Source organism: Bufo bufo, chromosome 5 (genome assembly GCF_905171765.1).
Source record: "Bufo bufo chromosome 5, aBufBuf1.1, whole genome shotgun sequence".
Classification (NCBI taxonomy): Eukaryota; Metazoa; Chordata; class Amphibia; order Anura; family Bufonidae; genus Bufo; species Bufo bufo.
In genome coordinates this window covers 165,819,511-165,846,963 of record NC_053393.1, presented here as the reverse complement: position 1 = coordinate 165,846,963, position 27,453 = coordinate 165,819,511, and the positions used below count along the sequence as shown (strand labels likewise).

The 27,453-nt window shown below is 40.9% G+C and overlaps 1 protein-coding gene across 1 annotated transcript in view; it reads right to left on the bottom strand.

Moving 5' to 3' along the window:
• SMCHD1 (structural maintenance of chromosomes flexible hinge domain containing 1) overlaps positions 1–27,453 on the bottom strand; it is a 383,867-nt gene that overhangs the window by 116,907 nt on the left and 239,507 nt on the right. Inside the window, 8 exon segments of the mRNA XM_040432517.1 lie at positions 3,913–3,974; positions 4,992–5,107; positions 13,952–13,972; positions 13,975–14,108; positions 18,879–18,952; positions 23,594–23,692; positions 23,953–23,993; positions 24,173–24,338. Coding sequence (XP_040288451.1) covers positions 3,913–3,974; positions 4,992–5,107; positions 13,952–13,972; positions 13,975–14,108; positions 18,879–18,952; positions 23,594–23,692; positions 23,953–23,993; positions 24,173–24,338 — 713 coding nt within the window.

Genomic DNA, 27,453 nt, shown 5'->3' with positions numbered 1-27,453 from the left:
GAGGGGCTTACATAATAGAAACCACCCACTATTGACCCCATTTTAGAAACTACACACCTCAAATTATTCAAAACTGATGTTACAAACCTTGTTAACCCTTGAGGTGTTCCACAAGAATTAAAGGAAAATGGAGGTTAAATTAAAAATGTTCACTTTTTTGGTCGATTTTTTAAATGTTAATCAATTTATTTCTTGTAACACAGCAAGGGTTAACAGCAAAATAAACCTCAATATGCATTACTCTGATTCTGCAGTTTACAGAAAAACCCCATATGTTGCGGTAAACTGCTCTATGGGCATGTGCCAGTGGTCAGAAGTAGAGCAGCGCCATATGGATTTTGGAGGCAGATTTTTCTAGAATACTTTTTAGGCACCATTAAAGTGATTTTGAGGTGCTTTCATAATGGAAACCACTCATAAATAACCCCATTTTAGAAACTACACCCCAAATTGATGTTACAAACTTTGTTAACCCTTAAGTGTTCACAAGATTTAAGAAAAATGAGGTGAGAATTCACTTTTTTGGTAGATTATTTATGTTAATAAATTTTTTCTTGCAATACAGCAAGGGTTAAAAGCAAAATAAACCTCAATAAACATTACTCTGATTCTGCAGTTTACAGAAACACCCCATATGTGGTGGTAAACTGCTCTATGGGCACGTGGCAGTGGTGAGAAGGAAAGGAGCGCCATCTGGATTTTGGAGGCAGATTTTGCTAGAATGGTTTTTAGGCATCATTTTGTATTTGAAGAGACCCTGACGTACCCTACAGGGGAAACACTCAAAAAGTGACCCCGTTTTGGAAACTACACCCCTATTAAGAGGGGTACTGAGAAGGTCAACCCACTAAGCGTTTTACGGAATTTGGAAACACTTGGCTGTGAAAATGAAAAGTTTAATTTCTTCCAATAAAATGTTGCTTTAGCTCCAAATGTTTCATTTTCACAAGGGGCAACAGGAGAAAAAGCATCCCATAATTTGTTAACCATTTTCTCCTGAATACGGCAACACCCCAAATTTGGTGGTAAACTGCTGTGGGGGCACATGGCAGCACTCAGATAGGAAGGAGCACAATATAGCTTTTGAAGCAGATTTTGATGGAATGATTTACGGGTGCCATTGGTTTTTATATTTTGAGTGATTGTGGGAGTTCATTTTTTGCGGGATGAGGTGTAGTTGGTACCATTTTGGGATATACAAGACTTTTTGATTGCTTGGTATTAAACTTTTTGTAAGGAAAGGTGACAAAAAATGGCAGTTTTGGCATATATATATTTTTTTTCACAGCATTCACCTGAGGGGGCATCTCATGTGATATTTTTATAGAGCAGGTTGTTACGGATGCGGAGATACCCAATGGATCTATTATTTTTGTTAAGTTTCACACAGTGAAAGCCTTTTTTTGTGTTGCCATTTTCTGAGAGCCGTATTTTTATTTTTTGGGGCGATTGTCTTAGGTAGGGGCTCCTTTTTTGCGGGATAAGATGACGGTTTTATTGGTACCATTTTGGGATCCATACGCCTTTTTGATTGCTTGGTATTACACTTTTGGGAGGTAAGGTGACCAGAAAATGGCTGTTTTGGCACAGTTTTTTATTTTTTTATTTCACGGCATTCACCTGACGAGGTGGATCATGTGATATTTTTATAGAGCCGGTCGATACAGATGCAGTGATACCTAATATATACACTTATCCCTATTTGTTTTAATTAATTTTGGGAAAAGGACATTTATTTATTTTTTTTACTCGAAACTTTAACTTTTTATTGTGTAAAACTTTATATATTTTTTTTTTCCTTAATTTTTTGTCACATTCTGGCAATTCAACTATTGGGGGTCTGATCCCCTCTACAATGCATTACAATACATCTGTATTGTAATGCATTGGCTGTAAGTGTATCACAAAGAGTAATACACTTACAGCTTGCTCGTCTGTGAGATCCAGGGGGCTGGATCTCACAGGCTTACAGGAAGGCAGCCACGATGCCTAAGAAAGGCATCGGGCTGCCTTTCCAGCCATCGGGTCCTCGTCACAGCAGCGCAGGGACCCGATCGCAGCTCCCACCCTCCACAGACATCGCATGTGCCGCTGTCAGCACCGCGGGGCATCTAGTGTGTAATGCGCTGGCATTGGTGTTTTCACCGATGCCGGCGCATAGAGGCAGGGGTCCGAGGTTATTATTGACTTGCCGACTATGGCACTGGGATTTTAAACACAGTAGCCAGCGCCGTAAATGTATGGCGCTGGTACTGTACGGGTTAAAATGGAAGCTTTATTGATGCTTTTGTTTGTGGGGTACAAGTGTTTTGTGTGACTTTTTGGTGCCATGATCCGGACACTAGTAAATGTCTGGACGTGGCATCAATGAATGTCCTAATTAGACACAGTGGGTTGAATAGATGAGCAAGTGCTCATCTTCTCACTACTTTTCTGGGAAAAGACCATACATATTTGATAATAAGAGAGCAAGTTTGCTTTTGATTCATGGTGGGGAGATTGATAACAAACACAGAAGTCCAGGTCACTATCTACCTGGAGACATGTACAGTTATCCATTCTGTCAGTAAATCCCCCACTGGTCTCCCCTCTCCTGCTGCTTTAGGCTATAACCCCTTAGTGACCACCCATGCGCCTTTTTACAGCAGTCCTAAGGGGCCTTAGGATGGGCCGCCACTTTTTTACAGTGGCCCAGTCTAACGCTGCACAGGTCCCTGGCTCTCAAATAAGAGCCGCGGACCTGCTCTAACACCCGGGACCGGAAGGAGTGCCGATCCGGGCTGTTTAACACTTTACATGCCGCGGGCAATGGCGCCCGTCACATGTAAAGTGCTGACAGAAGGAGCGGACCCCCTCTGTCTACCATCGGCACCCCGCAAATGCGATCGCGGGGAGCCGATGTGTGTGAAGGCTGGCCGGGGTCTCGTGTAGGTTCCAAACCAGCCTTGAGTAATTTCCAGCAGGCTGTTTTTTTCCATTGAAAATACGCTTTCCAATGAAAAAAATAACCCCCATATGTTTGGTATTGCCACGTCCGTAACGACCCGGACTACATAAATATCACGTTAATTATTCCCTACCGCAAACGCCATAAAAATAAAATAAAAATATATTTTGTTATATGTATATGTAAATCGGGTCAGGAATGAGAGCTGCAGGTTTTTGCAGTTCTCACTGGGACATGTTTTCTAACAGCTGCATCACCAATTTTATAGCAGCTAACACAGCAAACCTGGTCTTGTGCATGTTATCTATAGAACACCACATTTTTCAAAAGAAGCCAGAAAGAAAATATATGCCATCTAAATAACAAAAAAGATAGTAGGTGAAAAAACTATGTAGTCTGCATTTCATATGTCCGCAGAGTTACAGCTTGTGCTGGAGATTTTACCATAGAAAAAGCACACCAAAAACACAAGTGGAAACAATGGCACTAAAAATACAATTGCAGAAAAATTCTGCCAAAAACCTGTGTGCTAACTCACCCTAAGGATACATGCACACGACCGTATGCTTTTTGCGGACCGCAAATTGCAGATCTGCAAAAGAAACGGATGACATCCATATGCCATCCGCATCCGTTTTCTTTTTGCGGATTCATTGTAACAATGCCTAAAACGGACAAGAATAGGACATGTTCTATTTTTTTTGCGGGACTACGGAACGGACATACTGATGCAGACAGCACACGGTGTGCTGTCCGCATTTTTTGTGGACCCATTGAAATAAATGGGTCCGCATCCTATCCGCAAAAAAAACGGAATGGACACGGAAACAAACAACGTTCGTGTGCATGTAGCCTTATACTGCAAACATAACAAAGAAAAAAAAAACATTTAAATGCAGCTTCCTGCAGTAATGTTTTGGCTTATCATAAATGAAGAAAATAGGAAAAAAGCACATTATCAATACCTGAAATAGAAGCAGCCATTTTTGTCCCCATCTCTTGGTTTATTGCAGTTAAGCTCTTTTGCCAGAATAAAAGAATAATGAGGCATGATTAAAGGTGGTGTTGTTCCAAGGACAGTTGCCCAATGACAGATATACTTGGAAAAAAGCGACTCCAGTTTAAAGTATCGTAAAAACAATAGGGACCAATACATTTACCAAGTTATTCTTCATTCATGTGAATGTGGTCAGTGATTTCCATCATTGATTGTGAGCCAAAACGAGGAGTGAAGCCATACATTGAGTTAAGGGTATGATGGATAGATTTGCACTTCTGTGATTTTGATGTGCACCTGTTTTGGCTCACAATCACTGATGGAAATCCCAGATCAAACACTGCCCGTGTAAAAGTGGCCTAAGTATTAGTCACCTGGAAAATCTGCCACCTCTCAGACGTTCTGACTAGGGATGAGTGAATCGACTTCGGATGAAACATCCGAAGTCGATTCGAATAAAACTTCGTTCCAAAACTGTATGGAGCAGGAGCTCTGATAAGCCGAAGATATTGCTTCGCGAAGTACCACTTGGAACCGAACCAGAGTTTTCGGGAAAGGTTTTTTTTTAAGTGCAAAATTATTTTATGATTAACTTCGGCTCATCGGAGCCAATACATTCTAATACTGTATGGAGCGCTCACTGTTACTTTCCTACGAATGTCTGCAGTGGAGATGTGCCAATGCAGAATTCAAAGTAAAATATAGTCCACTGTGATGAGAAGGCCAGTGGGTATTTCATGCTGCCCATGTTTGGGTAGCATAAAAAGACTGACAGGTTCCCTTTAAAAATAGTATTGCCATACAAAGCCTGCACCATTTTTTACCACAGCTCTTTACCACGTGACTATGCTTTCAACTTTATATATAGATAGGATCTGGAGCTATATTGAGAAAAATTGTGGAATTGTACACTTTATTGAAGCATAGTGAATCCCACCAAACACAAGACCACTTTCTACTTTTGACAAAGACAAGTAAATGATTCTGGCTACCTTATGTACATGACGTGTATAATATTGAAGAATTTATTAACTTATCTGCTCTTACAGTAGCTGGAGGTTTTCCACCAGTTGTTTGTGACTTCCAAATTTTCATGGAACAGCAAGCTGATTTAAGGTTCTTAATGGGATAGCCATCTTCAGAAAGAATGCTAACTACAAAGTCTAAACAGACAGATTAAATAGGTTTACATTAGTTTCATTCTCATCCTTTCAGTGCTTACAGTTCCTTCACTCTAAAATGGGTCCTTCTCCTTACAGTCAGACATGTTTGTGGAGGAGGAGACGGATGGAGGAACTGTAGGGAATGTTAGATTTTTTTGTGTACTTTCTACCTTCATTTTCCTTTAATTCAGGTTCTTAAAGGAGTTGTCCAGGAAAAAGAAAATATGTATATTGGGCAGAAAATCTAAACTTGCTAACATACTCTATTATGTAAGTTTCTGCTGCAATGTCCTGGTTTCAGCAGCTGTCTGCTGCTACCAGCAGCTTCACTTTTGCACTGGACCCATCACAGAAAGGGCACTCTTTCCACCTCCCCAGCCCTGAGGCTGCCTGTCTCAGTTCAAAAGCCAAGCTAGTCCACTTCTCCGTTATAGCTGATTCAGAGTCAGAGGAGGGGCTGGCTCAGCTATTGAACTGAGGCAGACAGCCACCTGGCAGCACATTAACAACCATCTGACAACACAGAGAAGAGGGTACAGGGACGGCTCCCTTCCAGTGTCAGAACCAACGTGGAGATGGACTGGTGGGACCAGGAGATGGGCAATGAAAACTGGAGAACAGAAAGAAGTGAAAGCAATAAAAGTGAAAGCAACCATACGGCATACAATAAATTACTTAACCAGTTAAAGGGGTTGTCCGGTCTTTTCTATTGATGACTTATCCTCAGGATAGGTCATCAATATCAGAATGGCGGGGGTCCGATAACCAGCACTCCTGGTGATCAGCTGTATGAGGAGACGGCACACACAGTTTCCATGCCCTGTCTCCCTTCTCTCTTCCTGCTAGCTGCTGTTAGTCTATGGGACAGCAGCAGCGGACAGGAAGAGAGACAGGAGACTGCACGTGCGCACTGCGTGTGCCGTCTCCTCAAACAGCTGATCGGCGGGGGTGCGGAGTGTCAGACCCCCGCAGATCTGATATGGATGATCTATACTGAGGATAGGTCATCAATAGAAAAAGCCTGGACAACCCCTTTCAGTAGCAAACCTTATGGCCCACTGGAATTTTTTCATATACGTGTCAGTGCATTTTTAGAACCATAACTTTTTTTTAATTTTCCCACTGACACAACCGTATGAGCTGTAATTATCAGTAACAACATTTCGAGGTAGATATTATTTATTGACTGACTTTTATTAACTTTTTTGAGGGCTGTAATGGAAAAAAACTATTCTGCCATTGTTTTCTGCACTTCAAATTTATGACATTCACCATTACATCAGTGACTTTCACTGTGTGGCATAACTTCCATGTTACTTTTATTCTACGGGTTAGTATGATTACGGTGATGCCATATATGTATAATATGTTTACTACTTTTGCACAATAGCAAGTTTCATTAAAACAAAAGTTTCATGACAAACATAGCCATAACATATTTATACATGTCTGCTTAACTTAAGAACGCTTTTCTTATAAAAAGAAAAATATTTATTTTTACTTTTTTTTTAGGAACTTTAATAACTTTTAATTATATTTTAGCGCCATTAGGGGATGTCACAATGTGATCATTTTATCAATGTTACAACTTTGTATACCAATGCGTTATAACCTATCACTGTAAAGACTCATGCAAATAGATCATATCCATTTTGCGGCCTGCAAACTGTGGAACCACTAAATACGGATACTTTCCATGTGCTAGACGCATTTTTCTCAGTCCAATTTATAGAAATAGTTATTCTTGTTTGCAAAACAAACAAGAACAGAACATTTTCTATAATTTGCGGCATGGACATACGCATGCGGACAGCACACAGATGATATCCGTGTGCTGTCCGTTTTTTTTTTGGCTACAGAACTACAGAAATCAATGGTTCCGTGTACGATCTGCAGAATGCAGAACAGACATGGACCAAAAAATATAACAGGTATACCATGGCTCACCCAAACCCGATCTATGGTTAAGGTGCTCTGTTTTTTGATGATTCACCTAATCATCCCAAATAAATAGCAATTTTGAAATTTAAAAACAGGCACTCATCATCTGACAGATATTAAAAATACCGTAAATAAAATATTATATATCTAAATAATTGCCCCTACAGTCTTAGTATTCTGAGATGGTTTGGACACCAGTTGATAGACCTCAAACTTCAGCTATTTCCAATCATATAAATATAATGTGTATTGGTGCTTAAACAATGTATCTAAAAATAATTATAATTAAGTGACAATTTGTGCATAATACTTCTTATAATATCAATATTGTTAATACCTTAAGATATAAATCCTATTATAACACTAATAATAATAAACCAATATTGTGATATAAACGTGAATAAAGGAATGTGATTAATATTTTCTCCCAGGGATGATTGTCACTATTTTGTGTGACAATAAACGAGGTTGCTTTGCAAATATAGAGTATGAAAAACAAATGTAAAAAAACAGATGTAGAAAAACAGCTAAGATCAATCTCTTGGGAGGCCAGGTATCGATAGTAGGGCTGGCGTCTGGGGCGTCCCCCTCGCACAGCCTCTTACCTGTTACCTCCGTTCACTGATCTCCAGGCTGTGTCTCTTTGATTCTGTGTAGCGCACGGGTGTCACGTAGTCCTGCGGTCCTTCTGGTTATTTGGTATGTCAATTGTTATTACCGTAATATGAACTTTCCAGTTCTGTGAGCACGGACCTCAGCGGTCTCACGTGAGAAAAAGTTTGCAGTCTTTGCAGTAGAGTAGCAGCTGTGACGTGACGTCAGCCGATCAGGTGATAATTTGCTCTGGTCAAATGTGAAGTATCCTTATCCTCCTCAGGACCGCCGTACGCAGGATTGCCGTCTTTGCGGCGGCCCTGCTCTTCTGGGTGGAGCGCGCCGGTACGCGTCTCTTCGCGAGACGCGAGATTTCCTGTGAAAGCGCGCACACAGGCGCGCGCGTTCACAGGAACGGAAGGTAAGAGAGTTGATCTCCAGCCTGCCAGCGGCGATCGTTCGCTGGCAGGCTGGAGATGTGTTTTTTTAACCCCTAACAGGTATATTAGACGCTGTTTTGATAACAAGCGTCTAATATACCTGCTACCTGGCCCATTGGTGGTCCCCTTTGTTTGGATCGACCACCAGAGGACACAGGTAGCTCAGTAAATATGTTGCACCAAGCACCACTACACTACACCCCCCCCCTGTCACTTATAACCCCTTATTTACCCTTGATCACCCCTGATCACCCCATATAGACTCCTGATCACCCCCCTGTCATTGATTACCCCCCTGTCATTGATCAACCCCCTGTAAAGCTCCATTCAGATGTCCGCATGATTTTTACGGATCACTGATAGATGGATCGGATCCGCAAAACGCATACGGACGTCTGAATGAAGCCTTACAGGGGCGTGATCAATGACTGTGGTTATCACCCCATATAGACTCCCTGATCACCCCCCTGTCCAGTGATTACACCCCTGTCATTGATCAACCCCCTGTAAAGCTCCATTCAGATGTCCGCATGATTTTTACGGATCCACTGATAGAGTGGATCGGATCCGCAAAACGCATACGGACGTCTGAATGAAGCCTTACAGGGGCGTGATCAATGACTGTGGTTATCTCCCCATATAGACTCCCTGATCACCCCCCTGTCATTGATCAACCCCCTGTAAAGCTCCATTCAGATGTCCGCATGATTTTTACGGATCCACTGATAGATGGATCGGATCGCAAACGCATACGGACGTCTGAATGAAGCCTTACAGGGGCGTGATCAATGACTGTGGTTTATCACCCCATATAGACTCCCCTGATCACCCCCCTGTCATTCATTACCCCCTGTCATTGATCAACCCCCTGTAAAGCCCATTCAGATGTCCGCATGATTTTTACGGATCCACTGATAGATGGATCGGATCCGCAAAACTGCATACGGACGTCTGAATGAAGCCTTACAGGGGTGTGATCAATGGACTGTGGTTATCACCCCATATAGACTCCCTGATCACCCCCCTGTCATTGATTACACCCCTGTCATTGATCAACCCCCTGTAAAGGCTTCATTCAGACGTCCGCATGATTTTTTACGGATCCACTGATAGATGGATCGGATCCGCAAAACCACAGTACAGGCGTCTCCCTGGAGCCTTCCAGGGGGGTGATCACCCCATATAGACTCCCTGATCACCCCCCTGTCATTGATCACCCCCCCCTGTCATTGATCACCCACCCCCCTGTCATGCTGCATTCAGATGTCCGTATGATTTTTACGGATCCACGGATACATGGATCGGATCCGCAAAACACATACGGACATCTGAATGGAGTCACGGTGATCAATGACAGGGGGGTGATCACCCCATATAGACTCTCTGATCACCCCCCTGTCATTGATCACCCCCCTGTCATTGATCACCCCTCTGTAAGGTTCCATTCAGACATTTTTTTTGGCCCAAGTTAGCGGAATTATTATTTTTTTTTCTTACAAAGTCTCATATTCCACTAACTTGTGTCAAAAAATAAAATCTCACATGAACTCACCATACCCCTCACGGAATCCAAATGCGTAAAATTCTTTAGACATTTATATTCCAGACTTCTTCTCACGCTTTAGGGCCCCTAGAATGCCAGGGCAGTATAAATACCCCACATGTGACCCCATTTCGGAAAGAAGGACACCCCCAGGTATTCCGTGAGGGGAATATTGAGTCCATGAAAGATTGAAATTTTTGTCCCAAGTTAGCGGAAAGGGAGACTTTGTGAGAAAAAAATAAAAAATATCATTTTCCGCTAACTTGTGCCAAAAAAAGAAATTTCTATGAACTCGCCATGCCCCTCATTGAATACCTTGGGGTGTCTTCTTTCCAAAATGGGGTCACATGTGGGGTATTTATACTGCCCTGGCATTCTAGGGGCCCCAAAACGTGAGAAGAAGTCTGGTATCCAAATGTCTAAAAATACCCTCCTAAAAGGGAATTTGGGCCCCTTTGCCCACCTAGGCTGCAAAAAAGTGTCACACATCTGGTATCGCCGTACTCAGGAGAAGTTGGGGAATGTGTTTTTGGGGTGTCATTTTACATATACCCATGCTGGGTGAGATAAATATCTTGGTCAAATGCCAACTTTGTATAAAAAAATGGGAAAAGTTGTCTTTTGCCAAGATATTTCTCTCACCCAGCATGGGTATATGTAAAATGACACCCCAAAACACATTCCCCAACTTCTCCTGAGTACGTAGATACCAGATGTGTGACACTTTTTTGCAGCCTAGGTGGGCAAAGGGGCCCATATTCCAAAGAGCACCTTTCGGATTTCACAGGTCATTTACCTACTTACCACAAATTAGGGCCCCTGGAAAATGCCAGGGCAGTATAACTACCCCACAAGTGACCCCATTTTGGAAAGAAGACACCCCAAGGTATTCCGTGAGGGGCATGGCGAGTTCCTAGAATTTTTTATTTTTTGTCACAAGTTAGTGGAAAATGATGATTTTTTATTTTTTTTTTTCATACAAAGTCTCATATTCCACTAACTTGTGACAAAAAATAAAAAGTTCTATGAACTCACTATGCCCATCAGCAAATACCTTGGGGTCTCTTCTTTCCAAAATGGGGTCACTTGTGGGGTAGTTATACTGCCCTGGCATTCTAGGGGCCCAAATGTGTGGTAAGGAGTTTGAAATCAAATTCTGTAAAAAATGACCAGTGAAATCCGAAAGGTGCTCTTTGGAATATGGGCCCCTTTGCCCACCTAGGCTGCAAAAAAGTGTCACACATCTGGTATCTCCGTACTCAGGAGAAGTTGGGGAATGTGTTTTGGGGTGTCATTTTACATATACCCATGCTGGGTGAGAGAAATATCTTGGCAAAAGACAACTTTTCCAATTTTTTTATACAAAGTTGGCATTTGACCAAGATATTTATCTCACCCAGCATGGGTATATGTAAAAAGACACCCCAAAACACATTCCTCAACTTCTCCTGAATACAGAGATACCAGATGTGTGACACTTTTTTGCAGCCTAGGTGGGCAAAGGGGCCCATATTCCAAAGAGCACCTTTCGGATTTCACTGGTCATTTTTTACAGAATTTGATTTCAAACTCCTTACCACACATTTGGGCCCCTAGAATGCCAGGGCAGTCTAACTACCCCACAAGTGACCCCATTTTGAAAGAAGAGACCCCAAGGTATTTCGTGATGGGCATAGTGAGTTCATAGAACTTTTTATTTTTTGTCACAAGTTAGTGGAATATGAGACTTTGTAAGAAAAAAAAATAAAAAAGAAAAAAATCATCATTTTTCCGCTAACTTGTGACAAAAAATAAAAAGTTCTATGAACTCACTATGCCATCAGCGAATACCTTAGGGTGTGTACTTTCCGAAATGGGATCATTTGTGGGGTGTTTGTACTGTCTGGCCATTGTAGAACCTCAGGAAACATGACAGGTGCTCAGAAAGTCAGAGCTGCTTCAAAAAGCGGAAATTCACATTTTACCCAAACCATTTTTTTTTTACCCAAACATTTTTTTTTTATCAAAGACATGTAGAACAATAAATTTAGAGCAAAATTTATATATGGATCTCGTTTTTTTTGCAAAATTTTACAACTGAAAGTGAAAAATGACATTTTTTTGCAAAAAAAATCGTTAAATTTCGATTAATAAACAAAAAAAGTAAAAATGTCAGCAGCAATGAAATACCACCAAATGAAAGCTCTATTAGTGAGAAGAAAAGGAGGTAAAAATTCATTTGGGTGGTAAGTTGCATGACCGAGCAATAAACGGTGAAAGTAGTGTAGGTCAGAAGTGTAAAAAGTGGCCTGGTCTTTCAGGGTGTTTAAGCACTGGGGGCTGAGGTGGTTAAAGGGCCAGTGTCCCAATTAAAATTCCAATTAAAGTATGGAATATGCTCTCTTTATAGTGGTTTTAGGTCGGTACTTGTGAGTCCAAAACATCCAGACGCGTTTCGAGGTAACAACCTCTTCCTCAGTGGCCTCATGCCAGTGAGGCCACTGAGCAAGAGGTTGTTACCTCAAAACGCGTCTGACATGAGGCCACTGAGGAAGAGGTTGTTACCTCGAAACGCGTCTGGATGTTTTGGACTCACAACTACCCACCTAAGACCACTATAAAGAGAGCATATTCTATACTTTAATTGGAATTTTAATTGGGACACTGGGCCCTTTAAGGATACTTCACATTTGACCAGAGCAAAATTATCACCTGATCCGGCTGACGTCACATCACAGCTGCTGAGACGCTGAGGTCCGTGCTCCACAGAACTGGAAAGTTTCGTATTACGGTAATAACAATTGACATACCAAATAACCAGAAGGACCGCAGGACTACGCGACACCCGTTGCAAAGCAACTCTTTTATTGTCACACAAAAATAGTGACAATCATCCCTGGGAGAAAATATTAATCACATTCCTTTATTCACGTTTATATCACAATATATAATTTATTATTATTAGTGTTATAATAGGATTTATATTTAAGGTATTAACAATATTGATATTATAAGAAGTATTATGCACAAATTGTCACTTAATTATAATTATTTTTAGATACATTGTTTAAGCACCAATACACATTATATTTATATGATTGGAAATAGCTGAAGTTTGAGGTCTATCAACTGGTGTCCAAACCATCTCAGAATACTAAGACTGTAGGGGCAATTATTTATATATATAATTTTTTACTTATTTTTAATAAAATTACATTTTTAATATCTGTCAGATCATGAGTGCCTGTTTTTAAATTTCAAAAATAGACCAAAAAATATTGTTGTGTGCATGAGGCCTAACGGTCACAAGCTGTCTATTAGGCTGTGCTCATGGCATATAGTCATGGCAGGTGTGGGGGCCTTTGTTAAGTCCTCAGATAGCATGTCAATGCATCAGCACCCCCCAAATGCGCTTGTGGGGGTGGGGGTGTTAGACAAAGAGGGACCCACTCTCTCTGTCTAACTGTCTAGATGCTGCATTCACTATTGACCATAGTACCTAGCCGGTTAAATGGCCAGAAGCAGATCTATCTCGTAGAGATGAGCGAAGTTTATATATTTTAAAATTCGCTCACACTTCGCTTGATGGTAAAAGCAGAATTGCGTTATGGATTCCATTACCACGGACCATAACGCAATTCTATGACGGAATGCATAACAAAATGCCTTTAAGAGGCATTCCGTCATAATAGAAGTTAATGGGCTGCAAACCGGTTTCGTCCCGTTTCTTCCCTGGTCCGTAGTAACGGAATCCATAATGCAATTCTGCTTTTACCACCAAACGAAGCGTGAACAAATTTCATAACATGAAATTTGCTCATCTCCACTACCTCCAATTCCTGCTATTATAGCGGGAGCCAAGCTGTCAGCAGGTTCTGTGCTCCCACTACACCCACAATTACCATGATGTAACTGTACATCATGGAGACTAAATACTCTATCCATTACGTACAGTTACATCATGGTGGCTTAACAGACTAATAACAGCCAATTCTAAAAATGTAAAAAATAAAAATAAAAAACCACACTGGCTATAACAGACAATTTACAAGAATATAGGTATAGCATTAAACATTGATACAGCTCAGACAGTTTCATATTTACCACATGAACTGGTCAAATTTCACAAATACTGTAATTACTAGAACAGGTTATATTCACACAGGGCACAATTTCTGTGGAGAAACCAGCAGCCACAATCAACGCATTACTTATGTAGCTTTCGATTCAGATTTCACTTCCCTTTGTAACAGTGAAAAGTGGTGTGAAATCTGCCAGGTGATTTAAAAGTTCTCGACTACAAAAGGTACTGTTTAAAACAAAACGTTGAATAACCTATACACTTACCAGGAAAAACACTTCCAGCAGTAAATCCACACCTTTTTCAAATTTTACAGCAACACTGGCTGGTTTTTCAGGATCAGGCACAACTTTTATCTTTATTGGAGAACTTTCCACATTATACTTATTATTCACAGCTTTACAGTGCAAAGAATATATACCCCTGAAATTAAGCAAAATTGAACATTGTTAGTACTAAAAATGCAAAGCACTACTATAATTTTAGTTCTGAAAAGAAATGAATTTCCAAAAAAGGAAATCTACACATGCAACATCATACAGTTTTTGGGGTAAATTCACATGCAGCAGCCTTGTTGCACAAATATCTGTGAAATATCCTATTTACCTGAATAGAGTTAACATAAATCCATGTGAATGCTGCAGAATCAATCCCATTAAGATGTATGGAGCTGATTTTCATGCCAACAATGGAAATGGGGGATAATCTGAATTGCATCATTACTATACTTACTATGCATGAAGATCGAAGTTCCTTGCGCACATTTTTGATCAAAATAATGTCAGGCCATCTACCAATGACAAGGGGCTTCTGTAGATGGATACCTAAAACTAACAGAATTCCCTCTCCTGAACCTAACTAAGCCTAAAAAATTCAGGGCAGTTTACAAACCAGCTATATGTATACTCTGCTTAAAAGCGCTCTAAATTAGGCAGCCCCGTCGAACACACAGCAAGAGAGTTTAGACTGGCACATTCAAAGGCCTTATTCACACATCCGTGTTTGGTCAGTGATTTCTATCAGTGATTGTGAGCCAAACCAAGTGCAGGTCAGAAACAGTGATGGCCAGTTCGCCCGTGTTCACCCGCGAACACGTGCGAGCTGCCATCTTAACTCACTAGTCCGGCGAGGCACAGGTAAGTCCTTATCAAGAGAAAGGGATATAGGACGGCTCTACCTCTGATTGGGGATGGCAAGGTGCGCCAATCTGATGTCGCACTCAGATCACCAAGGAAATTGTGTCAAAGAAATGAATGGGCACTCTTATATCCGGAACACAAGTTGAATATGGTAACACTAACTATATTCATTGGTACATAAAATAGCACAGAGATCAGAATCAAGATATATGGGTGTTTTCCCTATTATATCTAGTTGATATTAAAATAACATAAAAATTAAAATAAAATATAGGCCTGTAAATACACAATACAATGAAATACAATAATAAAAGTTTGCTATAAACTTGCTAAAAATACACAGTGGATTCCAATCCGGGTTTGAACGGATTGGATAAAATAGCTTCTGAGGTCAGAACAGATCGGTCACATAGATATTGTAGATAGGCTGAGTCCGTCCAGTCCACAAGGTTGGAATGAATACAAACACTCCCACTGCAATACGTTAGTGTAGGATAGTGGCCGAATATAAGTGAATCCAATAGAGTCCTACTCCCTATAGGTGGGTGAATTTTAAAAAAGTGAATGAATTTTAAAAAAATATATACTAGTAGTGCAAAAAATCACTGGTGATAAATCAAAGTCCATTCATTTAGTACAAAAAAATCACTGGTGATAAATCAAGTGATCGTACATATAAGTCCAACAATATGAAATATATATTATGGGTGCTCAAAATAATAATACGGTATTCGGTCACAGTCCTAGGTCGTGTATTGCCCTCGGTCTGTAAGGGCTCAACACTAGCAATGCAAAAGTTATATCTCACTCGTAGCCGCTTTCCTAGAAGGGAAGCTATTACTGAACGCTGTCAGTGCAGAGATTATGTCTCACTCGTAGCTGCTTTCCTGGAAGAGAAACTGTTGCCAAACTGTTGCGATCAAAAGAGCTTGGATACAGTATTGTAAGCTGCTTGGTTTTCTAGCAGAAGATTTCAGAGTCGGATATCCAGCAGTATTAAATATCATAGAGTGGTTTGGTACTCACGCTCAATGATGATGTCCAGTCCGTGGCGTCCCACGTAGCGTGAGAAAAAGGTAAGCTTACCTCTCAAAGATGAATTTAAATGCTGTCCTACTGCTTCATACCGGGTCCGTGTGGATCGTTCAAATTAGTATAGGCATCCGGCTGCGTGGTCAGTTCACGGTCTAGCCCTCTGTTTGTAGTGGGCGTTTCTCGTATTTCCCGCAGCACTCGTTCAGGTGATTTAATTGCACCTGCTTCTTGATGTTCCTCGTATATTGCCGGAATATGGCCAAAGAGGATTAATGAAAGCGCTTTCTCCAAAACAACAGAAATGTTGTTATTTTAGTTTTTGCAGGTTATTGCCAGATCCAGGTCTAATATTCCTCTACTGGATTCACTTATATTCGGCCACTATCCTACACTAACGTATTGCAGTGGGAGTGTTTGTATTCATTCCAACCTTGTGGACTGGACGGACTCAGCCTATCTACAATATCTATGTGACCGATCTGTTCTGACCTCAGAAGCTATTTTATCCAATCCGTTCAAACCCGGATTGGAATCCACTGTGTATTTTTAGCAAGTTTATAGCAAACTTTTATTATTGTATTTCATTGTATTGTGTATTTACAGGCCTATATTTTATTTTAATTTTTATGTTATTTTAATATCAACTAGATATAATAGGGAAAACACGCATATATGTTGATTCTGATCTCTGTGCTATTTTATGTACCAATAAATATAGTTAGTGTTACCATATTCAACTTGTGTTCCGGATATAAGAGTGCCCATTCATTTCTTTGACACAGGTAAGGACTTACCTGTGCGCAAGGCGTTCTGAAAATGAAATGCGGTCTCCGGGAGCAGGCAGTTCCGAGAACTGCCTCCGGGGGCCTTCATCGGGCTGTTCTCAGACCTGCCTGCACCCGGAGACCGCATTTCATTTCAGACCGGCTCGCGCACAGGCACAGGTAAGGACTTACCTGTGCCTCGCTGGACTTGTGAGTTAAGATGGCAGCTCGCACGTGTTCGCGGGCGAACACGGCGAACTGGCCATCACTGTTCAGAAACACAGAACAGGTGTAAATCTTTTCCTTATACCTTATCTCTGTGTAGGCACGACTCCTAATTTTGGCTCACAAGCACTAATGGAAATCACTGATCAAACACTGACTATGTGAATAAGGTCAAAGTGCAGTGCAGATCCCACTTTAGTCATTTCAATAGGCCAGTGACAGATAGACTGCCTGCGGCATATTATTCATGGGCTAAAAGCCTAACCTTATGTCCGATAATGAATCTAGGAAAAAAGGAAATAAAGTGCTTCCTTGTATAGTATTTCCAAGTAGGTGATTCTAGAGCTTAATAAGCAATCTTGCCCACTTTATTCTATTGTGTAATGACGCATATAGAGGCAATTGGCCTGGGGAAACGTTTTTCCAGACAGCCATCTGGGATGGATGCAAGGAACTTGAACTTCATGGAAAAAAGTACACTACCATTTTTGGAAATCCAAAACATGTAATCTGTGGATACTTTTCATCATTGAAGAGGTATATTTTATTAATTTCTTTATTTAGCGAATAGACAGTTATACAATTTTCCAATATATATGTAATAAAAATTTACTACCAGACCTTTATTATATTACACAATAGCCTTTCTCTATAGAAAAATAAATGGTACCACCCATTATAGTCCTGTAAAATGAATCTGTAGATCTAAATAGGGCTAAAGATGGTATCAGTAATGTGACCCTCAAGCCTGTTATGCGACCTCTGGTATTCAGTTAACTGTCCAGATACTGTATCTAACAGATGAATAGCAGATTATTGAGATGCAGAATATATGAATATAGTTAATACAGCATTACTGCCTACAGCAGTACTTCATGTGTCAGTATCTGTGTATCAGCACATCCGCCTTCTCTCTTCTCACCAAGCACAGAGCAGTAGATTGTATAGCGGCTGTGCTTGTTCTCGCACTCAGCCCCGTTCACTTCATGCTGAGTTGCAACTAGGCCACGTGACCGAGAAACGTTACGTCACACGGTCTAGGAAAAGCTGAGAGAAGGCAACAGTGCTACTGCGAGTGCCGCTGCCACAGTGCTGATCGGTGATGGTCCCAAGTGTCAAACCCCCACAATCATATACTGATAACCCATCATCAGTTAGAAAACACCAGAAAAAACTTTTTAGCGTTGGAAACTGTTCAACCCAGGAGGCTGGCACCTATCAAGAAATTAACTAGGCAGTTGAGGTAGGAAACAAAACCACAAATACAGTTGTTTTCAGGCACAGATGGGAGGCATGATGCAAAAATTCAAAGGCCTAGCCGATTTACAAACAGAAGAGCATGGTTAGCTGAAGTGGAGGTGTATACAATTTTGGCATAAGGAACCATGTCAAGCTAAAACTCATTAGCTTAGTACCTACAGATGGAGCCAACAGTTTTTGCTTACGGTCAGCCTGACATTAAGCACATTTTGAAGAATAATTTTATGGACTAAGGGTACTTTCACACTTGCGTTGCTGGATTCCGGCAGGCAGGCAGTTCCAATCTGCATGCAAATGGAAACCATTTAGTAGACGGAGCCGTCTCACAAATGTATTGCAATACTCATTCCGGAAAAAATTATCCTGTATTTTTTCCACATTTTTAAAAGGTCTGCGCATGCGCAGACCGGATCCGTCAATGCGACAATTTTAATGCCTGATCCAGCACTAATAAATTCCAATGGAAAAAAAATGGCGGATCCGGCATTCCGGCAAGTGTTCAGGATTTAGGCCGGAGAGAAAAATGCAGCATGCTGCGGTTTTTTCTCCGTCCAAATACCGTAAAAAGGACTGAACTGAAGACATCCTGATGCATCCTGAACGGAAAGCTTCATTCAGAATGCATTAGGATAAAACTGATCAGTTTTTTTCTGGTATTGTGCCCCTAGGACAGAACTTAATACCGGAAAACTTTGACGCAAGTGTGAAAGTACCCTAACATTTCAACTATTACATTTTTATATAAAGTATCAGTTTTAAAGTATCCTTACTTAGGTGCAGTGAAAGTAAACAATCCCATATTCGCTTCACCTTTAGCATCAGTTTTATGCAGCTGAGGACCGGACTCATCTACAAAATATTTGTTTTACAAAAAGTTAGGTAAGTGAACATACTATCAAGGCAATAAATAGTAATAGCAAGAGAACGGGACAGAGAGCAAGAGACAAAGTGAAAGTGTTATTGGTAGTTTCTTGGCTTTCTTTCTGACACTGTGTAGGACAAGTATGGTAGTAAAAGAAGCCTGTATGGATGGCCAGGCAAGTGCACTTAGTAGTTGCCATATACCGTACGTGTAAAGGTGAAAGACGTATGTACACATGCATAGCCATCTCTCCCTCTCATCCTGTTAGCAGGTACCATCAGCCAACTACATCTATTATAAAATGACAAATACTGCCTGGAAGCCTAAATGGTCACTAATCTTAACTTTGAAATACATCAATAATACAAGTGTATATAAGACACTTTGTAATATATCTTATCATAGAAACACATCCTTATTCCTGTAATACCAACATAAAAAAAGGCAATGATGTCAATACTGGGCAGCACTTAAAGGATTGTCCGGGTTCAGAGCTGAACCCGGACCTACCTCCATTTTCACCCAGCGGCCCCCCTGACTTGAGCATCAAAGCAGTTCATGCTCCGATGCTCTCCTTTGTCCTGCGTTAATTGCGCAGCTAAATTGCGCAGGGCAAAGGCATTTTTTGGAGATCCAGTGACGTACCGGGCTCTCCATGGGGCTGCCAGGAAGCCCAGTGACATCATCGGCACTGATGGACGGGATTTAGTGCTGCCCTAGCCAGTAAACCGGCTAGGGCAGCGCTAAAGCCCGCCTATCAGAGCCGGTGACGTCACCGAACACACTGCCGGGCGGTAGTTTTCCGCCCAGCAGTGTGTTATGATAAACAAAAGAGCCCGGCCTTGCGCGATCTAGCACAGGGCAAGGGAGCGCATCGGAGCATGAGATGCTCTGATGCTAGCCTCAGGGGGGCTGCCTGGGTGAAAATAAGGGCAAGTCCGGGTTCAGCACGAACCCGGACAATCCAATTAAGGAGACCGTCACTACCCCCAGGGTACAAATAAATCAGCAGTGTGAGGGTCACCTCCCAGTGCTGGCTGCTATGTCCCTCTCTTCAACCTTATTGTTTGTTTACTGCCATTTGATGCTCATCAGAAGGTTACTACTAAGCAGAACTTTGTCTCAATACAATACTAATAAATATACATATAATATATATATATATGTATATATATATATATTTGTAAGTTGCCTTGTTATGTGCCTTTACCTACGCCCACTGCCATGTGGTTCTGCCATTCCCCATGTATAATGAACTGCAATTGTCTTTTTTAACTATTTATCGTTGGGAGCAATTTTATATGCATTGCATATGCACAGTGATTTCGCACTTACTTTTGTAGGGACACTTATGATATTGTTTTATTGTATTGTATCACTGATCAATTACACATGTTTTATGATGAAATGTAGTATTTTAATGTATTTATAATGTCATTCACGCCGGCATGGGTTAACGCCAGCTTAATTTGTAAGCACTTTAATCTGATAATGTCACCTCCTATATATATGTTCATTTTGCATTGTTCACATTGCTTGAGAAAGGCTACATGTTGGAGCCGAAATGTGGCGTCACTTATGGGTGAATAAACACATCCCTTTTTTTTTACCACAATTTGGAGTGCTGTTCTACTTTTCTTTTGAATCAGATAATTTTTATTTGACTTTTTTTGAAAATCACAAAAATACAAATAAAGAAAATAGTCTGCACAGTATACATGCAACAGTTGATAACAAAAGTACCATAGCATTACATGATCGGCCAAAGAATTACTTCCATGAGTATGCAATATATCATCAGCATAGCATAGGATATACATAAAATCAAGTAATCTAGTTACACAGTATACCCTGTACAAACCACATTTCCCATCCATTTTAATTTATGAACATAGGACCAACCCTCCCTACCCAACTAAAACCCAATCCCCCCCCCACCCGAGCGATGGAACGGATCAGAACTCCAACATCGGTTATCTTATTAATATATCATAAGCATAGCCATTGGTGTACTTCTCCTATCTGTTTAGGCATTCCTCTTCACACCCATCCTACGTAGTACTAAACACTTTCATACATCGTACATCCAGAGCTAAATAAGATAAAGGAGAAAGAAAGCACACAGAAACACAGACTGTGCCTCTACCTTCCCATAATCCAACTAAGAAGAGAAGCTAATCCGACACTGTATCCTAAATTTCTCCCAATTATCCCATATTTTGTTAAACTTCATTACACATTGTCTTTTAACATATACACCTTTTTCTAAGCGTATTATATCTGACATCCTATTAAGGAATTCTCCCCTAGACGGTGATTGAGGTCTAAGCCAGAATCTGGCTATTAGTTTCCTAGCCTGGAATAGCAGACGCTGCACTCCCAGATGGTGATGGCGATTTTTGATGTCTAATATTCCTACTATACATGTTCTCGGACCAGGCGGAACCGTAATATTAAATGCGTCTTTATTAAAGCCAGAACCGCGGACTAGAAGTTCCGGAGCTCCGCACAATCCCAGAACATGTGTAACAAGGATGCAGGGCTCATGCCACATCTCGGCCCGACCTCGCTTTCCCATTTAGATTTAACTGCTAAAACCTCTTGTTTCATTGACTTCACATATAAGTTCCTGTAGGTAGATGATATCAGACCGCTCGAGGAACTGTTTGTAAGAAGTTGCTGAAACAACGGGACCATAGTGCATTTCAATGATACAGATTTAGCCTGTGTCTGAAAGGCATGCCGTAGTTGCAGAAATTGATAGAAGGCCGTGTGTGGGAGACCAAATTCAGTTCTCAACTGTTCAAAGGACTTAAAAACATCAGCATTCTGTAGTAGACATAAATACCTCACTCCTTTGCGCTCCCAGGGTGAAAAGCCATCTAATTGGAATAGTTCAGGAAGATGCGGATTCCTCCATATAGGGGAGAACTGCGCTGTTCTACTTTTCAATTTTATATATATATATATATATATATATATATATATATATATATATATACAGTACAGACCAAAAGCTTGGACACACCTTCTCATTCAAAGAGTTTTCTTTATTTTCATGACTATGAAAATTGTAGATTCACACTGAAGGCATCAAACTATGAATTAACACATGTGGAATTATATACATAACAAACAAGTGTGAAACAACTGAAAATATGTCATATTCTAGGTTCTTCAAAGTAGCCACCTTTTGCTTTGATTACTGCTTTGCACACTCTTGACATTCTCTTGATGAGCTTCAAGAGGTAGTCCCCTGAAATGGTTTTCACTTAACAGGTGTGGCCCTGTCGGGTTAATAAGTGGGATTTCTTGCCTTATAAATGGGGTTGGGACCATCAGTTGCGTTGAGGAGAAGTCAGGTGGATACACAGCTGATAGTCCTACTGAATAGACTGTTAGAATTTGTATTATGGCAAGAAAAAAGCAGGTAAGTAAAGAAAACGAGTGGCCATCATTACTTTAAGAAATGAAGGGCAGGCAGTCAGCCGAAAAATTGGGAAAACTTTGAAAGTAAGGGCTATTTGACCATGAAGGAGAGTGATGGGTTGCTGCGCCAGATGACCTGGCCTTCACAGTCACCGGACCTGAACCCAATCGAGATGGTTTGGGGTGAGCTGGACAACAGAGTGAAGGCAAAAGGGCCAACAAGTGCTAAGCATCTCTGGGAACTCCTTCAAGACTGTTGGAAGACCATTTCAGGGGACTACCTCTTGAAGCTCATCAAGAGAATGCCAAGAGTGTGCAAAGCAGTAATCAAAGCAAAAGGTGGCTACTTTGAAGAACCTAGAATATTACATATTTTCAGTTGTTTCACACTTGTTTGTTATATATATATAATTCCACATGTGTTAATTCATAGTTTTGATGCCTTCATAGTCATGAAAATAAAGAAAACTCTTGGAATGAGGTGTGTCCAAACTTTTGGTCTGTACTGTATGTATATATATATATATATATAAAAATAATTATATATATATATATATATCCATATATACATACATATATATGTATATATGGAAAAATATAGGTGAAGAAAAGTGGATCCTTTATTACACCAAACAATGTTTCAGCTCACCTCAATGGAGCCTTTGTAAAAAAAAAAAAAAAAAAAAGTTAAGACCTCCAATCAGACCCCTAATGTTAGTAAGAACCCCAATCAGACCTCAGATGAAACCCCCAATGTTAATAACACCTATGCACAGGGTCTCACAGCACAGCGTGCAGTGCTGGCAGATGAGGACCAGTGAGTGGTAAGTACAGAGCCAGGACAGAGAAGCAATGACATTTTTATTTAGAAAATTGTTAATTTTTTCAGACATTTGGATTTTTTAAAATAAATATAAGGTCAAAAACATGATTGACCCAAATTTACCACTAACATAAAATTGAACGTCTGATGTGCAAAAGTAGGCTTGGTCATATAGGCAAAAACTGGCTCAGTCTGAAAGTGGTTAAAAATGAAAGCTGTGCTGTGATTGCTTGCTAAGGGCAAAACAGACAGTTTTTCTTTTAGACAGTTTTATAACATTGTGGATTATTGTATGTTTATGCAGTGAAATTTAAGCAGCAAGTTTTGGTTACCTGCTCAGTAGACAATCAATACCCAATTTAATCTGGTACCTTTAGAACATTGTCCTTCATCAATGTGACCTTCAAATTCGGCTCAGGAGATGGATTATCACACTCATCATATAACTGGATAATTAGAGGCTTCTGAACCTTTTTCCAGAGACCACTGTAATAGACTAATGTATTAAGTTATGTCAGAGATAACCAAATAAAACCTATAGATAAGTTACCTACTTGTATGAACACCTTACAGGGGTTTTCCATGATCCCAAAAAATTAAGCTGAGGGTTGAAAAGTTATAAAAGAGACTCAATACTCATCTGCTCAATCCCCTGTGTTCAAAGGCTGCGGCTCCCAGTGATGGGGCAGTAATGATGTGCCCCATGTGACCACAACGGTCATGTGATCACTTCAATGCCAGAAACAAAAATGTAGGGAACAGAGGCAGGCACTGAAATGGCCGTTGATTGAGCAGAGGAGTATTGTGCCCTATTTATTCATAACATTCTCAACACATAATTTTTTGGGGAGGGGGTGAGGGTGTGTGTGTAGGGGGAAGGGGGGTTGGCAGGGGGAGTGCTAACAAGCACATTGTTGCTTTAAAAAATAAATAAAAATAAATGAAATAACTAACCTCATTCCATTCTCCCAGACTAATTTTGGAAGGTGGCCCAGCAACAAGCCTCTAGTCGCAAATAAGCTGAAAAACTCTCCATGCAAAACATAACTCTATGTCCTCTAGAGGTCCGCCAACATAGAATGATATTCCTTTGACAATTATAGATTGAGTGCTTTCCTGCAAAACAGAAAAAAAGTCACAAACCAAACTAGGTAGTGATTTTCATCAGTGGTCCGCCAGTGATGGTAGACAAACACACATTAGATTCCAGATACCTGCTGTACTCATTATATGTATACCAGAGGGCTAATCATGCTGCCTGATGTTATCAGCAGAAATCATACTCTGATATTAAGGCATGCAAAAAGGAAAACATTTAGTTGGAAAGCAAAACAAGTTCAGCACAATAACTGTAATTGTATTAGTAGAGATAACAATAACATCTTAATGACTCAGTATATAACAAGAAGAGAGGCAGACACACAATCATGTACCTATGTTAAATGAGCCGCTAGCAAGATTAGAAAAGATTTAAAGGGCATCTGTCAGCAGATTTGTACCTATGAAAACTGCTGACCTGTTACATGTGCACTTTGCAGCTGAAGGCATCTGTGTTGGTCCCATCTTCATATGTGCCCGCATTACTGAGACAAATGATGTTTTAATACATGCAATCCAGCCTCTAGAAGCAATGGGGACATTGCAGTTACTCCTAGACACTCTGCTCTCTCTGCAACTACCATAACCTCTGCGCTATGATTGACAAGAACAGGTGTGATCACGTTTACACTGCCTCTCCATGTCAAAGTGCAGAGGACATGGCAATTGCAGAGAGAGCTGAGAGAGCAACGCCCTGTTGCTCCTAGAGGCTCATTTGCATATACTAAAACATCATTTTCCTCAGCGATGTGGGCACATATGACCATGGGACCAACATAGATGCTTTCAGCTGCCAAGTGCACATGGAGCCAGTTTCAGAGGGAAACAAGTCTCCTGACAGATGTCCTTTAAAACCTGTAATAGACAGAAACATAATTGGACATCTTGCATATAAAATTTGCACTTGTAATGGTGATATTTACCTCACTTTATACTTGTTAAGCTTGTATAGATCTTATTATATTTGCTAATAAAAACAAAATTTACAAGAAACATAATTGGTCTGCCAAAATATGCATGGCTGTGCAATAAACACACCAAAAATTCCCAGACATCACATCTAATAAGAATCAGTACATTATGACAGTTATGAAGCAAACAAGGTAAGGGTGAGTTCCCACCACCGCTATATATTTCCATTGTTCTGCTCTGCTGGAAAAGGAAAACAATGAAAATAACAGACGTGACTTATGAAGTGATAAACATTATATCAACAATATGAAGATAAATATGAAAATATATAGTCAAGATGCTTAATAGCTCAAGTGATAAAACATAAACTGATGTGGCATCTGATGGAAAGTTAATAATGGGCAGCTCACTAACCAGCCCCCGAATGGTTAGGGTGACAAGTGCACTGGTTGGTTTAGTACCCAAAGAAACGTAAAAAAAGCTATTTTAGACAACTCTAATTATATATATATATACACACTGCTCAAAAAAATAAAAGGAACACAAAAATAACACATCCTAGATCTGAATTAATTAATATTCTTCTGAAATACTTTGTTCTTTACATAGTTGAATGTGCTGACAACAAAATCACACAAAAAATAAAAAATGGAAATCAAATTTTTTAACCCATGGAGGTCTGGATTTGGAGTCACACTCAAAATTAAAGTGGAAAAACACACTACAGGCTGATCCAACTTTGATGTAATGTCCTTAAAACAAGTGAAAATGAGGGCTCAGTAGTGTGTGTGCCTCCACGTGCCTGTATGACCTCCCTACAACGCCTGTGCATGCTCCTGATGAGGTGGCGGACGGTCTCCTGAGGGATCTCCTCCCGACCTGGACTAAAGCATCTGCCAACTCCTGGACAGTCTGTGGTGCAACGTGACGTTGGTGGATAGAGCGAGACATGATGTCCCCATATGTGCTCAAGTGGATTCAGGTCTGGGGAACGGGCAGGCCAGTCCATAGCATCAATGCTTCATCTTGCAGGAACTGCTGACACACTCCAGCCACATGAGGTCTAGCATTGTCTTGCATTAGGAGGAACCCAGGGCCAACCGCACCAGCATATGGTCTCACAAGGGTCTGAGGATCTCATCTTGGTACCTAATGGCAGTCAGGCTACCTCTGGCGAGAACATGGAGGGCGGCTGCGGCCCTCCAAAGAAATGCCACCCCACACCATTACTGGACCCAATACCAAACCGGTCATGCTGAGGATGTTGCAGGCAGCAGAACGTTCTCCCACGGCGGTCTCCAGACTCTGTCACGTCTGTCACATGTGCTCAGTGGTGAACCTGCTTTCATCTGTGAAGAGCACAGGGCGCCAGTGGCGAATTTGCCAATCTTGGTGTTCTCTGGCAAATGCCAAAGGTCCTGCACGGTGTTGGGCTGTAAGCACAACCCCCACCTGTGACGTCGGCCCTCATATCACCCTCATGGAGTCTGTTTCTGACCGTTTTGAGCAGACACATGCCCATTTGTGGCCTCCTGGAGGTCATTTTCAGGGCTCTGGCATTGCCGCCTCCGGTTCCTCCTTGCACAAAGGCGGAAGTAGCGGTCCTGCTGCTAGTTGTTGCCCTCCTACGGCCCCCTCCTCCACGTCTCCTGATGTACTGGCCTGTCTCCTGGTAGCGCCTCCATGCTCTGGACACTACGCTGACAGACACAGCAAACCTTCTTGCCACAGCTCGCATTGATGTGCCATCCTGGATAAGCTGCACTACCTGAGCCACTTGTGTGGGTTGTAGACTCAGTCTCATGCTACCACTAGAGTGAGAAGCACCGCCAGCATTCAAAAGTGACCAAAACATCAGCCAGGAAGCATAGGAACTGAGAAGTGTCTGTGGTCACCACCTGCAGAACCACTCCTTTATTGGGGTGTCTTGCTAATTGCCTATAATTCCACCTGTTGTCTATCCCATTTGCACAACAGCATGTGAAATTGATTGTCACTCAGTGTTGCTTCCTAAGTGGACAGTTTGATTTCACAGAAGTGTGATTGACTTGGAGTTACATTGTGTTGTTTAAGTGTTCCCTTTATTTTTTTGAGCAGTGTTATATATATATTTTTTTTTTTGAGAGTACTTCGATATTAAAGGAGGTTGTCTTTGATTTACATATTGATGACCTTTCCTCAGGATAGGTCATTAATATAAGATCAGCAGGCAGTAGTGCAC